General features: G+C 37.0%; 1 protein-coding gene across 1 annotated transcript in view; it reads left to right on the top strand.

The window, feature by feature from the left end:
• The window catches only part of LOC102813119 (T-cell receptor-associated transmembrane adapter 1-like), a 68,409-nt gene extending 53,190 nt beyond the window's left edge, over positions 1 to 15,219 (top strand). The window contains exons 5-8 of the mRNA XM_006873317.1: positions 6,094 to 6,155; positions 8,563 to 8,633; positions 8,894 to 8,911; positions 14,962 to 15,219. Coding sequence (XP_006873379.1) covers positions 6,094 to 6,155; positions 8,563 to 8,633; positions 8,894 to 8,911; positions 14,962 to 15,219 — 409 coding nt within the window. The remainder of the gene's footprint in view (positions 1 to 6,093; positions 6,156 to 8,562; positions 8,634 to 8,893; positions 8,912 to 14,961) is intronic.
• The last annotated feature ends 300 nt before the right edge of the window (positions 15,220 to 15,519 follow it).

Here is a 15,519-nt window from a genome sequence, read left to right as displayed (position 1 = left end):
TCGGAATTGACTCAACGGCACTTAACAACAACAACAACAACAACAGTCATTAACCATAATCCTGATGTGGCGCTGTGGGTTAATGTGCTGGACTGTAAGGTTGGTTTGAACTGCAAGGTCGGCTTTAACTACAAGGTCAGCCATTCAAGCTAGCCAGCCACTTCTCAAAAACGCTATACAGGGTCGCTATGAATCTGAACCAATTCAATGGCTGTTAACAACAACAACAACATGGTGCTATAGGATAAACATTGGGCTTCCAATCACAAGATTGGTGATTCAAACCCACCAGCTGGTCCTTGGAAACCTTATACAGGGTTTCTATGAGTCAGAACCAACTCAAAAGCACTTCACCGCAACAATAATGAGCATTGCAAATACCTCCTCAGTTCCAGGATGGTTTGGGCTAGAAGGAAGGAAGCTAAGTTTCCTTCACACTGGCTTCTCCATTTCACTCTCAGTGTTTCTACTCAGCATCTGTCAGGGTCAGAAGCTATGCTGGAGGGGAAAGAAATTTGTTTCTCTGATCTTATCTTTCTGATTCTGTAATTCCTTGCCCTTCCTGCAGTGTAGATCAGCAACACATTCATTTTAAGTACAGCACAGCATCTAAATGAAATAGAAAATACATCAGATACACATTTCCTGGCATTTACCTCTGGGGTATTTTATTTTTGCTTAAAAAATAATTCTATACAATTGTTGTCTTTTTATAGGTTTTAGGACAATGCAGTAGGATAATCATGGTTTTGAGATCCAGACAACTCTAGATTTTAATTAAACTATTGCAATTAGTCCATTATAATCTTGGGGAAATGACTGAACATTGATGAACTTTAGTTTCATTGTGTAAAAACCATAGATTATATTATAATATTTTGCTTACAGAGAAGAAAACACCTAGGGTAATGTAATTGATAATAATTTTGCTGCTTGTAAGAAGAGCATTGGATTGTTAGCCACAAAGTTAATGGTTCAAGCCTACCAGGGGCTCTATGAAAGAAAATTAGGCTGTTTCCTCCCATAAAGATTTACAGTCTCAGAAATTCTATATAGGGTCGCTATGAGTTGGAATCAACTGGATAGCAATGGATTTGGCTTTGGTATTTTTGCTGCAGGAATTCATTAACCATTCTCTTCACAACAACATCTTTTAGATTCTCTTTTTTTGTCTCCAGCCACACAAAATATTGCTGGAGTTTATTTTCTTTCTCTAAGCAGGGTTTTATCTTTGATATTCTTCCACTAGTCACGACACTTACACCTTTGTTACAGTTTTTGTCAAAGAAAGGGGACAGTAGATAATCAGAGACACATTGTTCAAACCATTTTTTACCTTCTTTTCGGCATCTTTACTTTTTCTGTTTCTTTTTTATCTTTACCATCAATGTGTACTATATCATCCCCTACTTTAAAAAAGAAAAATAAGCTTCTTTGACTCTAGATTGCCATACACCTACTTTCTATTGCTCTGCACTCTTTTACGTCAAAACTTGAAAGTTCTGCTTATATTGTTGTTGTTGTTAAGTGCCTCTGAGTCGATTCCGACCCATCGTGACCCTGTAAAAGGTTTCCAAGGAGAAGCTGGTGAGCTTGAACCACTGACCTTGCAGTTCAAACGACTTTGCAGTCTGATGCATTAACCTACAGCGCCACACCAGGACATTGTTATTGTTGTTAAGTGATGTGGAGAAGATTTCGACCCATAGCGACCCTGTGTAGGGTTTCCAAGGAGAAGCTTGTGACTTTGCAGTTCAAACGACTTTACAGTCTGACTCATTAGCCTACATCGCCACACCAGGACTGCTTATATTAGGTCCATGGTTATTGATTTCTTTTCCTCTTTACCTTTTCTTTCTTGAACACACTCTATTTAACCTTCTGTCTTCACTAATTCATAGGATCAACTCTTGTCAGAATCTCCAGTGAACTCCACATGACAAATTCTTGGTCTTATCTTATTCAGATGATTATTAGCTCTTGAAACATTGTCACTCTTTACTTGAAACTTGCTTCTGTGGTCTTCTGGCCATGCCTCTCTGGTTTTCTTCCTCTCTCATCAGCAGCTTCCTCTCTGTTGTGGTTTCCAAATATTGGATATTAAAGAGCTCATTTAGTAAACCCCTTCTCTTCTCTACTAATACTCATTTCATAAGTAATCCCATCCACTCTCTTGACTTCAAATAGCATTTTTACCTGCCCACTCAAGAAAAGTGTTTATTAAAAAGAAATAAACTAACATTTACCAATACCAGCTTCAGATAACCATCTAAGGTTGTCCTTCCTTAATGTGACAACTTTCTAGTCCCTTAAAATAGCTTAACTTGTTTTTGTTTTTTTAAATATATTTTCATCCATTATTTTTATTTAGATATTATAATGCCACAGTTACATTATAAAATGTGGAAGCTGGAAAAGACAATAAGCACCAAATAATTTAATATCCTTTTTAAATAGAAAATTTAAAGTCAGAATGTATGCTCAGATCACCAAAAAAGAAGTATGATATTTTAAAAGTTAAATTTATTTATTCAAGTATACTTAGATTCTGTGGCCTGAATTCTGACTTCTAGTCCACTAACCTGTGAAAAGCTGTTTTACTGTTCATTAAAGCCATTTAATGGTATTTCTGTTATAGCAGCATTCAGAAACTAAGATTCTATTTCAGATACATTCAAAGCAGTGAAAGATCTGGTTGGACCTAAAACTCAAAGATATACTAGATTCTTAGATATGGATTCATTTAGTTTTAATTACTCTTCCAAATAGAACACTGCCAAACATTGATGCTTGAAGTATACTGGATATTTGCATGAGACTGGAGCTATTTGGCACTGCTAAGAAAAAAACAAAAATTAATTTGTTGGTTAGGTAACAGCTCCTGAATAATAGTTTATTTGAGGTGATTAATCATTTGAGACCTGCCTGTAGACATAGGGCACAGCATTATAAATCGCATCTTATTATCATTCATAGAGAATGAAATGATGTTAATTTTTTTGGACATGATTTATCATTTGCAAGTTCTATCTGGTATCTACGTGGGCTAGGAAAATGGATGGATTGGCTTATTAAAAATTCCTTACCTTTTGCTATTATAATCTCTGCATAACTAGAGAAAATACCATGAGCAGGGACTGCTCTGTATGCCAATATTAAGCAGTATTGAATTACTGATGGGAAAAAAGGCTACAGATGAGTTCTTTTGTTATCAGATAAGTGAAATACATGTCAATGTATGGGATTTTCAAACCATTTCAAACAGGTATCATTTGATCAGTTGCTTTTTTAAAGGATACCTGCTTAGTGCTTACACATTCTGTGTCCTTTTTCAGAGCCACAAAGAGTAAGATAGGCGCTATGCCTTACATAAGAATACTTTGTTCTTTTGATACAATTCCCTTTTACTCTTAGTGATATGTAATCTCAAAGTTAAAGCAGTTAATACTGTTTTATGAAATACCACTTTCACTGTTTGACATTTCTCTTTGTTCCTAATTTGCAATTGTATAATCTGGTCACTAGGGTTATTCTCTGTGTGGAGATGTAGGATCAGCATTAGACTGGGAACCACAAAGTCGGCTGTTCAAATCCACCAGCTGCTCCTCAGAAACCCTGTACAGGGTCACTATAAGTCAGAACTGACTAGACAGCACTTAACAATAATAGCAACAGGGCTATTACAACCCTTTGGTGACAATGGTAGAAAGTCTCCTGCAATCTTAATGGTTGTTACTGCTAAGTCTCCTGGAGTCAGTTCTAACTTATAATAACCCTTCACAGGGCTTCCCAAGAATGCCCTGTAGGTGTGAATTGAAGGCCTTGAGGTTACTGTCCAGTGCTTATCCTCAGAACCATGTCAAGACTCTGTAGTCCTAATAGGATTTCTAAAATGAGGGTATAAAGATATTTAAACAAATAGTCATATATTCTTGTCAATTCTCCTGAGTTTAAGGAGTAAAAATTATATGTCTCCTAGACTGTTTCCCTATAACCTTTGAATTGTGTCACCTTCTGCAAGCCCTCCTAGTGTTATAGACAGAGCCAAGGGCTTTAGGATCAGACTTGGAGTACATTCCTGTTATGTTCTATTGAGCTGATTTTGGCTGATACTCCAATGAAAGTTTGTGCATCTTTGAACATTTTAATTAACCTCTGTGAGTTGGACTCCTTATGTGATGCCTTAAGATAAATGCTGGATTGTGAATCACAAGGTCAGCAATTCAAACCCACCAGTTGCTCCTTGGAAACCCTTTACAGGGTGGCTATGAGTGAGAACCAACTCAAAGGCATTTAACAACAATAACATGAGTTACAAATTCCTTATCTGTACATTGAAAATAAGAATATGAATCTCATGGGTTGTTCTGAGGGAGTCCTAATGTGTCACTGTAGGATTAGCACTGGACTACTAACTGCAAGGTCAGTGGTTCAAATCCATCAGTTGTTCCTCAAAAACCCTATATAGGGTTGCAATAAGTAGGAACGTAATAACAACAGTGTTGTCTTGAGGGTTGAATGAACAGTTAGCAGTGAGCCTGGTACAGAGCCAAGGTTTCATATGTGATAGTTATTGCTGATATTTTCATTACATGTGTTGTTGTGGTTGTTAAGTGTTGTTAAATAGGTTCTGACTCATAGTGATACTGTATAGGGTTTCTGAGGCTTTAAATCTTTGTGGGAGCAGAAAGCTTCATCTGGAGCCACTGGTAGTTTGAACAGCTTCGTGCATAATTCAGTGTTATTGGACAGAGCCACCGTGCTCCCTCATTACATGTAAGTCTAGGGAAATGAAATTAAGCTATCAGAATCTCAGGCTCCCCTCTACAAGGCAGGGAAAAACAATATTTTTGCAGTATTTTCCTGGTCCTTTGATAAAATACATGCAAAACACTAGTATAGCTACAGGGCCTAATAAGTGATCAATAATCTTATTGCATGTGTTGAACTGAGATTGTAATTTTTTTTTTCAATAGTCATCACTGTCAATTTATGTTTATTTAGTAAGAAAAGTGTCTATAACTAAGAGAACAGATAATCTGAGTTATAATCCTAGCTGTCACATACTTGTCTTCTGACCTTGAACAAGCTATTTAACCTTGCTGTTCCCCAGATTCCTTACTTGTAAAGTGAGGAAGGATTCCTGGTGTGGTGCTGTAGGATCAGCACTGGGTTGCAAACCATGAGTTTGGCAGTTCAAATCCACCAGCTACTTCTTGGAAAACCTATACAGGGTCGCTATGAGTAAAAACTGACTCTGCAGCACTTAACAACAGCAAAGTGGGGAAGGTACTCCTCTAATGTCTACCAGGTGGAGTTATTTTGAGTTTTAATGAACAAATACATGAAATGCTCAGGTAGCTCCCCATGTACAGTAAGTGCTAAATAAATATTTGCTCTTTTGGTGCTGTAGGATAAGCACTAGACACCAAGGTCAGTTTTAACTGCAAGTTCAGCAGTTCAAAACCTCCAGCTGCTCCTCGGATACCCTATACAGGGTCACTATGAGTTGGAATGACATGATGGCACTAAACAACAACAAAACTTCTCTTTGGAGCCCTGGTGTGACACTGTAGGGTAAGCACTGGACCTTGCAAGGTCATTTGAACAGCAATGTTGGTACTTCAAACTCACCAGTGGCTTCTTTGAAACCTTATACAGGGTTACTATGAGTTGGAACGTACTCAACGGCACTTCACATATACACATATATAGTATGGACTAAAAAGAAGATCTAAAAACCAACTTCTAAGCTTACACATACACAAACACACACACATACTTACTCATCATACATAAAAATCACCCTTGGATGATACTGGTTGAGTCTAAATAAGAGTAGGAATTTGTTGTTGTTAAGTGCTGTGAAGTTGGTTCTGACTTATAGTGACCCTGCATAGGGTTTCTAAGGAGTGGCTGGTAAGTTTGAGCCACCGACCTTGTGGTTCAAACCGACCTTACAGTCCAGTTCATTATTCGGTAATTCCACACCAGGACTCCTAGTTCACCCAATATCAGATTTAGCTGAGACATTAGTTATGAACTATGTATATAATGGATTCTAATAATATAAATTACTTTTCCTTGTTATAGAGATGATGAATATTATATTGAAGAAACACCAATTTATGGTAATTTAGACAATGTGGGACCAGGTAAGTTTTCTTTTTCCATAAATTGAATTTATCAATATATTACACAAAAATTTAAGGAAACTTATTTTTTATCATAATCATATTTGAATTTCTCCCAGTGGTATTCATAAATTCAAGAGAGATTAAAGTTCCTTTATATATATTTCCTAGACTTCATATTGTAAAATGTTTTACAATATTCAATGTAAATCAACATTCTGTTTTTCTGCTTTATCAATTTACTCTACTCATAATGAGAATACAGGAAGATACAATTACCAAGAATCTTGGCATACAAAATTCTAGGAAATAAAGCTATTTCTAGAACAGAGAATGATTCAGAGAAACAGGGCTTTCTGCACAGAAAAGCAAATAATCGGGTACAATGAACACTTTCTTTGATTCCCCTGCCGTAACTCACTCTTTTGAAGTCGAGAGCCTAGGGCTGGATTGATTGCAGGTGGGAGAAAAGAAGAGCGAGAAATAATCACTGAGTGGTTTAAACATTTTTTGTTCTTATGTAATGAGTGCTCTTCAATTCTTGGCATTCTCAGTTACTTAAAATATTCCAACCAACTAAAAACAAAAGCCCTCTGTAGTCCCAAAGCAGACCACTTTGGCCCAGGCCCAAAGCATTGATGAGCAAACTTTGCATCATAAGGCTCGTGTCTTTAAACCAGTTCTTTTTCTACAAGCACTTCTCTTCCCTTACTTCTTAATAGAAAATTGGGGGGGGGGGGGGTTATCCCTGAAGTCTCATACCCAGGGACTTCCAGTAATATACTAACTTTTTCTGAGTATCTCTTTATTAAAGCAGTGAAGCATTCTAAAATCTGGAATGTGAGAATTTTAAAATATAGGATTTCAGAATTTATTCCTTTCTCTCCTATTCCATTATAAAGAGTAAACTCTCAAGTCTCAGCACTCTAAGTAATCAGAAACAATTTTCAGAAATATTCTATTAAAAATAATTACCCACCTGTTTTACCTTGGAGAATCTGCCAATTTGTAATATTTGAGGATGTGTGCATTCTTGTGCATTGCAGTGACTCAAAGTTCATTATATCCTGTGATGCTTTATGGTAAGCAGTGGAACACAAGGTGAATTTGCACGACAAGGTCAGTTGTTGAAACTCACCAGTTGCTCCTTAGAAACCCTATACAGGGTCCTATGAGTTGGAACTAACTTGATGGCATACAGCAACAACAACAAAGAATGTTGTTAGTTGTCACTGAGGTGATTCCAATTCATGGCAAACCCATGTGTACAGAGTAGCACTGTTGTATAGGGTTTTAAAGGTTGTGACTTTTTGGAAGCAGGTCATTATGCCTGCCTTTAAAGGTACATCTGGTGGCTTTGAACTGCCAATTAATATTTGTTGTTGTATATACATAGCCACCCTGTATAGGGTGTCCTAGAGCAGCTGGTGGGTTTGAAATGCTGACCTTGTGGTTACCAGTCCAGTGTTTATTCTACAGCAACAGGTCACAGCTCAACTAGTACCTAGGAATCTGCTGTTTAACAAACCTTCCAGATGATTTTTATGTTTTCCAATGATTATGCTTTGAGAAATAATACTCTTAGAGCCCTTACTCTGTGTTGCTTTGCAGAAAGAGTATCTATATCTTTTTTTCATTGTAGAGTAAAAATGGTACAAGTCACTTTTCTGCCAAGATACTGACCATCCTAGGAATCACCACCCTATTTCCTCTCCCTTTTAAGTGAGAGTACCTGAGGGCAGAAAGTCATCAGAAGATTCAATAAGCATGAACTATGCCCCCACATGATGAAGTGATTTCAGGATTGCTGGCTCTTGGACCCTGTACTAGAGTCCCAAATACTTAGGGCCTGTTTTACAGAGATCCAAACCCTGTGGGTAACCTGGCCTAACTGTCCTTTCATTATGGACAAAATCATCATCTAAACCCTTTTTGGCAAATAATAATAATAATAAGTAAATAAAAAAGGATGTAAGGTTTCAAATCCTCTGAGAGCAACGTCTTACTCATAGAACAAATTACCAAATTGTAACTATCAATGTAGGCACAATGAACTTTGTATCACACAGGCCATTGGCCCTCACATGCATCACAGAGGACACACAGGCAGTTCTTTAACTTATGGGATCTCTGAAACATCTAACAGAAGTTAAGACTACCATGTACAATTATCTGAAAAAATTAAGATGATCTAGATTTCTCAAATGACCTCCTTTTTGGCCTTATTATTGTTGAGGGGCAAAGGACTTTTCTACTGTTTATCTGCAAAGAACAGTTTGGGCTTTCCTGTTTGCCTCTCCACCACAGGGACTTGTCAAGTGTTGCTTAGGGACCTTATATCTACAGCTAATTGTTGTCAGGTTCGTGTACTATTTGTGTCAACATCTTCATTTTCCCATTGTAAAATCTTGATTTTTCAACTATTAAGAACCAACAAATGAAAATTGTTATGAGCAAATGAAATCCCGACCAGAGAAATCTGTGACTAAACCACAAGAAGTCGACCAACATGAGCAGGTGTGTTTTATTTTCTATTTTAAGGGTCAAATTCAGACTAGTGGTGGATTTCTTCTCATGACTTCATTTTTACTACTTCACATTTTCAGCAAACAAATCAAGGTACAATTGGAATTTATTTTACATTCATATATTCATTGGATTTTTATCAAATAAATATGGAGTCCTCTTTAAATAGCCTGATTCTCATTCCAGGGCCATTCCAGGAGCGAATGAGAGCAAATTGTAGTATATCGGGCAAGTTGCCAACCAGCCAGGAAGTGGAAAAGGAAAGGGGCAGGCTGAGGGAATGGCATCAGACATAATTACTCTTAACAGTTCAACTTACATGCCTTTGAGTGAGTTCCAACCCATAGTCTCCCTGTATAGGGTTTTGGAGGCTGTAAATCTTCAGAGGAGCAGAAAGCCTTATCTTTCTCCTATGAATTGACTGGTAGATTCTAACTACTGACCTTGCAGTTAGCACCCCAGCCTGTAATCTACTATGCTACCAGAGCTTCTTAATTTAATTGCCAGACAGCAAATATCATGTCTCAAGAGCATAAAACAATCAAACTCTGATGCACATCTGATACAGTCTATTAGAAATGTTGTTCTGAATCATGTGTCAAGTACTGAGACCTGAAAATGCACTGAATTGCAAGGATCAAATTTGAAGAGTCAAAATTGTGTATAATTACCAAGGCAATAGATATAAAGGGAAAAGTGGATCCTATTTCCAAATAGTGAATCAAGTCTTTTCTTCCCAACTGAAAAATATATATGCTTCACAGAGGTAAAAGTTGATACACATATATTGTTCAAAAGACCTAAGAATGACAGAGAGAGGAGGGAAGTGGAGAGTAGGAGAGCAAAGGATCAGAGAGAAGAAAGGAGAGACAAATGTTTTATAAGAACTTCTTGTTGTTGTTATGTGCCATGGAGTTGATTTCAACCCATAGCGACCCTGTACAGGGTTTCTGAGGCTGTAAATCTTTATGGGAGCAGAAAGCCTCATCTTTCTCCCGTGGGACAGCTGGTAGTTTTGAACTGCTGACCTTAAGGTTCAGATCCCGATTTGTAACCACTCTGCTACCAGAACTCCATAAGAACTTAGCTGGAGATAAAACATCTGATCCCTATTACACAAGACTAATGAATATACATTATAATGCAAGTTCTATATCTGTGGTCTTATGGTAACAGCTTGTGACATACATATGGAGATAAACTGGTTCTGTCAAGCTGAGTCTGATTCATGGCAATCCCACACGTGTCAGAGTAGAATTGTGCTTCATCGGCTTTCCAATGGCTGTAAATTGCCAGATCTTTTGCCTGAGGTCCCTTTTGGTAGATTTAAACTACCAGCCTTTCACATATCAGCCGAGCATATCAATCATTTGCACCACCCAAGTGTTGCTATGAGTCATAAAGAATTCCATGGATGGCATTAACAACAACAGAAAGGACTCCCATGTGGGAATAGGAAGCCAAAGCTCTACATAGGCATATAAAAGTCCAAGAGGAAATGCACATTGTCTTCTACCACAATCAGCTCAACTTCTTCAGACAATAACACAATTTCATTAACTGTCATCTAAAATCCTTAGCCTACAAACTACTGATGTATGTTGTTGTTGTTAAGGGCCATCGAATTGGCTCCAACTCATAATGACCCTATATAGGGTTTTCAAGGAGCAGCTCGTGGGTTTAAATCACCAACCTGTGGTTTACAGTCCAGTGCTGGCATAAACTTCAGTTAAAATTGTTCATCTTCCATTCCTCACAGATCTTGCTCCTTCAATTGTGTCCTTTCTCCTATTCTAGAAATAATAACAGAGCCAACATTTCCTGAGCACTCATTGTGTATCAGTCACTACATTAGGTGTTTCACACTATTATCTCCTTTGAGACAGGAAGTATTATCATTCCCACTTTACAGAAACTTATAAAGGGTAAATAACGTATCCAAGAAAACTCAGGTACTATGTAGAAAGACAGAATCCAAATTGAATCCTGTCTACAAACTGCTCTCATTGCGAAGATGGGCCACACCATGAACATTTTCCATGGAGGTAGAATTTTTCTTGTTTTCTACTTGAATCCCTTAAGAAACTAGACCTCTTGACATTTTTCTTAAGAAACCCAGATGTGATGAGGCTTAGGAAAACGGTAAGTCAAAACTCTGACAGGCAAATCTGTGGTTTGATTAGTTCATTGTAAAATATATTTTTAGATAAAATGTATGAAAAACTGCATGATATAACATGATCTGCTACATCTATGATTATAAAAGAAAAATGCTGGAATTCACAGTGCCTTAGTGGTGAAAGAACTGGGAATTCTGAATAGAAGCTGTTGTTTAATACATGTGAATTGTGTAGAGCAGCGTCATTTGAACTGCTTCTGGCTTTTACTCAAGAAGAAATGATGTACAGCCTTAAAATTTCTTCTAAAGTCTATGATTTTAGAAATGATACATTTAAAGATAATGAGGAGTACTGGTGGTGCTTCAGGATAAACACTGGACTGCTAATCAGAAGGTCAGCAATTTAAACCCACCAGTCACTCTGAGGGAGAAAGTGGATGCTTTTGCTTCCTTAAAGATTTAGTCTTGAAAACCCTAGTAGGGTTTCTATACTCATATGCTATAGTCATTGGAATTAACTCAATGGCAGGGATTTTGGGTTAGTTATATAAGGAAATTGGTCTTTATTTTACTACACTGCATCCTTGTCACAAATTTAATTTCAAGTAATCTCTTTGTTGTTGTTGTTAAGTGCCATCAAGTCGACTCTGACTCATAGTGACCCTGTGTAGGGTTTCCGAGATTGTAAATCTTAGCAGACGCAGAAATCCTCATCTTTTCCCTGCAAGGTGGCTGATGAGCTTGAGCTGCCAACCTTATGGTTTTCAGTCCAATGTTTATCCTATACAACCACTATGCTACCAGTAATTTCTATTTATTTGTCAAATTCCATTTGATTTTAATTGTCATCGCTATCAAAAACACTACACTTTTTGCTACTAGAATTGCAAAAGCATTAGAAATATATAACAGCATATATACAACTTGATCAAAAAGTGTTTATCTGTTGAAAAAAAAGTTAAAATAAGCTCTTTGCCTATTGGAAGTGATATGTATAGTTGAGAAGTTGAAATTTAGTTATCTCAGTCTACAATAAATATTAATTAGAATTAATAAGAAAACCAAGCAATGAAATAAGAGTTCACAAAAGTTCTTATGTTCGAAAATAATTGTGGGGCACTAGTGTAAGCTTTCTCATCTTACCTCATCTCTATGTGAAAATTTTGAATCAATGTCTCCTCACCTTGTTGCTTGTATCTGCAGCAGTCTTTCTCTATTACAAGGCTAATGCTTCTATTTGTGTTTTTGACCACATTTCCTATTTCTTTTAGGATTGTGTGCCTTCAGTTATTTAATTTTTATCCATATTTTCAATTTTATTTCAATGTATATTATAATTTGCCTAGCAATATACATAAATATCCTCAATATTCAAAACAAATACAAACAAAACAACAAAACCTACTTCAATCTGATTCTTCTGTTTAACTTCTGAGCTTGTTCTCATATTCCTTTATTGTTTCCATTTCTTTCCATTGGTACACATTTCTTTACCTCTGGAAATATTGCCATCAATCTACTCAACTGAAATGACATGCTGGAAGTTATAAGCAATTAACCATTTGGTTTAGGATATGCATTCTTTCAACTCTTCAGCACTTGATGATGTTGGTCAACTCTAGACCACACATGCATTATTTAATATGCTTTCAGTTATAAATACAGAACTCAATTCAACCTCAAGGTTGGTGGTTCAAGCTCAACAGCCATTCCTTCGAAACCACGAATAGTGTTGCTATGGGTCAGAACTGACTCAACAGTACTTAACAACAACAACCAACTTCTTAAGTCTGAAAATGATCAAATATACAATCAAGATATATTGATAATTACTGATGATTGGAAATATATGGCCTTGGTGATCAAAATGATGCTTGGGATCACATGATAGAATTTTGCAAGACCAATGACTTAAAATACCTTTTATAACAACATATTAGATGACTATACACATGGACCTCACCCTAATGGATATATAGAAATCAAATTGACCACATCTGTGGGAAGAGACAGTGGAAAAGATTCATATCAGATAGATTTTGGCATAAAGTACTGAATACCACAAAGATGCTTACCTGTGCTTCACTGACTATGTGAAGGCTTTTGACTGTGTATATCATGAATAACATTACAAAGAATGGGCATTCCAGAGCACTTAATTGTGCTCATGAGGAACCTGTACATAGAACAAGAAGCAGTCTTTCAAACAGAACAAAGGGGCACAGAATAGTTTAAAATCAGTAAAGATGTGTTCCAGCATTGTATTATTTTTTTTTTAACCATACTTATTCAATCTGCATGCTGAGTTAATAATCTGATAAACTGGGTTATACAAAGAAGAATGTGATATCAGGATTGAAGGAAGACTCATTAACAACCTGTGATATGCAGATGATACAACTTTGCTTCCCATAAGTGAAGAGGACTTAAAAATACTTACTGATAAACATCAAAGACCACAGCCTTCAGTATGGCTTGTACCTCAATGTAAACAAAACAATACCCCTCACCCCTGGACCAATGAATAACATCAAAATAAATGTAGAAAAGATTAAAGTTTCAAATACTTCATTTTGCATGGATGCACTATCAACACTGTGGAAGCAGCAGTCAAGAAATCAAGTGACATATTGCATTAAGCAAATCTTCAGCACAAGTCTTCTTTAAAATGTTCAAAAACAAAGATGTTAGTTTGAAGACTAAGGTGCACCTGACTCAAGCCATGATTTTCAGTAGCCTCATATACATGTGAAAGTTTGACAATGAATAAGGAAGACCATAGAAGAATTGATGCATTTGCGTTATGGCATTGGAGAAGAATATTAAAAGTACCATTGGCTGCCAGAAGAACAAACAAATTTGTTAGAAAAAGTGCAGCCAGAGTGCTCTATAGAAGCTAGGATATATTTTCAGACATACTTCAGACATGTTATCAGGAGGGACCTCATGCTAGGTGAAGTGGAGGGTTAGTCAAAAAAGAGGAAGATCCCCAACTAGATAGATTGGCACAGTGGCAGCAGCAATGGACCAATAAGAACAATTATGAGGATGGCACAGGACTAGGAAGTGTTTCCTTCTGTTCTGCATTGGGTCTTTATGAGTTGGAGCCATCTTGACAGTACCTAATAACAACAACTTTATAATTTTACAGACAAGAAAATTGAGGCCGAGAATAGTTTGTAAACACTGCCCAAGGTCCCATAGTCTGTATTTGGCACAACAGGGTTTCAATTCTAAAATTTCCAGCCCCTCATTTAAGGTCTTTCCTCAATGCTTGTCGTAGCCCTGAGTTTCTCCTGTTAAAGGAGTTTCTCCTGTCTTGTCCTGTTAAAGTACTATTGACTCAGCATGGCACAAAGGTTAAGTCCTTGGTTACTAACTGAAAGCTTGAGGGCTCAGACCCCTGCATCAGCTTCATGGGAGAAATACCTTGCAATGTGCTTTCCTTCCATAAAGAGTACAGCTCAGAAAACCCTGTAAGAAGGCTCTACTTTGTTACATGGGGGTCATTTTCAGTTGAAATCTACTGGAAGGCACCAGACAACAACAGGTCTGAGGAAACCACCAGAGCCTTTTAAATGCAAATAGGTATCTCCAAGAGCAACCTGCAATGAGTTCCAAGAAAATCTGGGAGCAGGTAAGCAAGAAGAATATATTAGGGAAATAGGTGAAATTTAATTATCTGCTAGATGCCAGTAGTTTTAGTGGACACTGTTTATCTTTATAATTCTGAAGCTCTAAAAGTATAAAAATTGAGGTTTTTTTCAGGTACCATTAAATGTCCAATTACTAAGCAAATATAAAATGTCACTAGATACTGTGTTTGTTAAATTCATTTTTATCATTCTTACTCACAGTTGTTCCTTGGTAAGAGTCACATAGGGCCATAGTTATGTGAAGAGGCAGCAGGGGTGGTAGCAAGTGAGAGTTGATCTTAAATTTTCATGTGCATTTTAAATTTAAGAAAACAAGATAACAACACAAGGAAAAGTCTTATCTAAGCATTTTTTGTTTTCCACTCAAAAGTCTTAAGTACTGTTTTCTTCTTATCATCCTAACTCGACAAACAAACTAAATTAGCTGAAGCCTAGAAAACAAGCCACTGTACTTGTTTTTCATAGGTCATAGACACTCCCAGGAGTCATCATGCCTATGGAAAATTAACATGCCTTCCTTTTTCAGGCAACCACTGAACCACAGATGTGCTATGCTTCACTAAATCACAGTTACAGGGGGAAGGCCAGAAAGCCCAGGAAACAGGAAACTTCACTGTCAAACACGGGTGAAGAGGAGCAACTCTATGCGCTGGATCTCGATGTTTCTAAAATCACTTCGGTAGACAATCTCCCACCAGAAAGTCAGGCAGCAGAGGAAAACATTCATGACGATCCTATCAGACTGTTTGGATTGATTCGAGCAAAAAACGATCCTATAAATTAACTGGACTGTGTTTTAGTTCACTGATTCAGCTCTTCTTGGAGATGGTTGGTAAAGACAACAAGGTCCCTACATGATACAGGGAGACTTTACTGAGTGATAGTCATATCACCTGTTGGTAGGATGGTGATTTACCTCTAATCCAGAGCAACTAATCCTGCACACCAAATGCAATGCTGTGAAAATTATTTTAAAGATGCCTAAGTATTAAAATGTAGAATAAAATTGAGCTTGCAAATTGATTCTTAACACCCCATAATTGCAAATTGATGTTTAACACCCCATAATTGGAAGATATTTCTG

The sequence above is a fragment of the Chrysochloris asiatica genome, unplaced genomic scaffold, assembly GCF_000296735.1.
Source record: "Chrysochloris asiatica unplaced genomic scaffold, ChrAsi1.0 scaffold00236, whole genome shotgun sequence".
Taxonomy (NCBI): domain Eukaryota; kingdom Metazoa; phylum Chordata; class Mammalia; order Afrosoricida; family Chrysochloridae; genus Chrysochloris; species Chrysochloris asiatica.
This window is presented reverse-complemented; position numbering and strand designations above follow the sequence as displayed.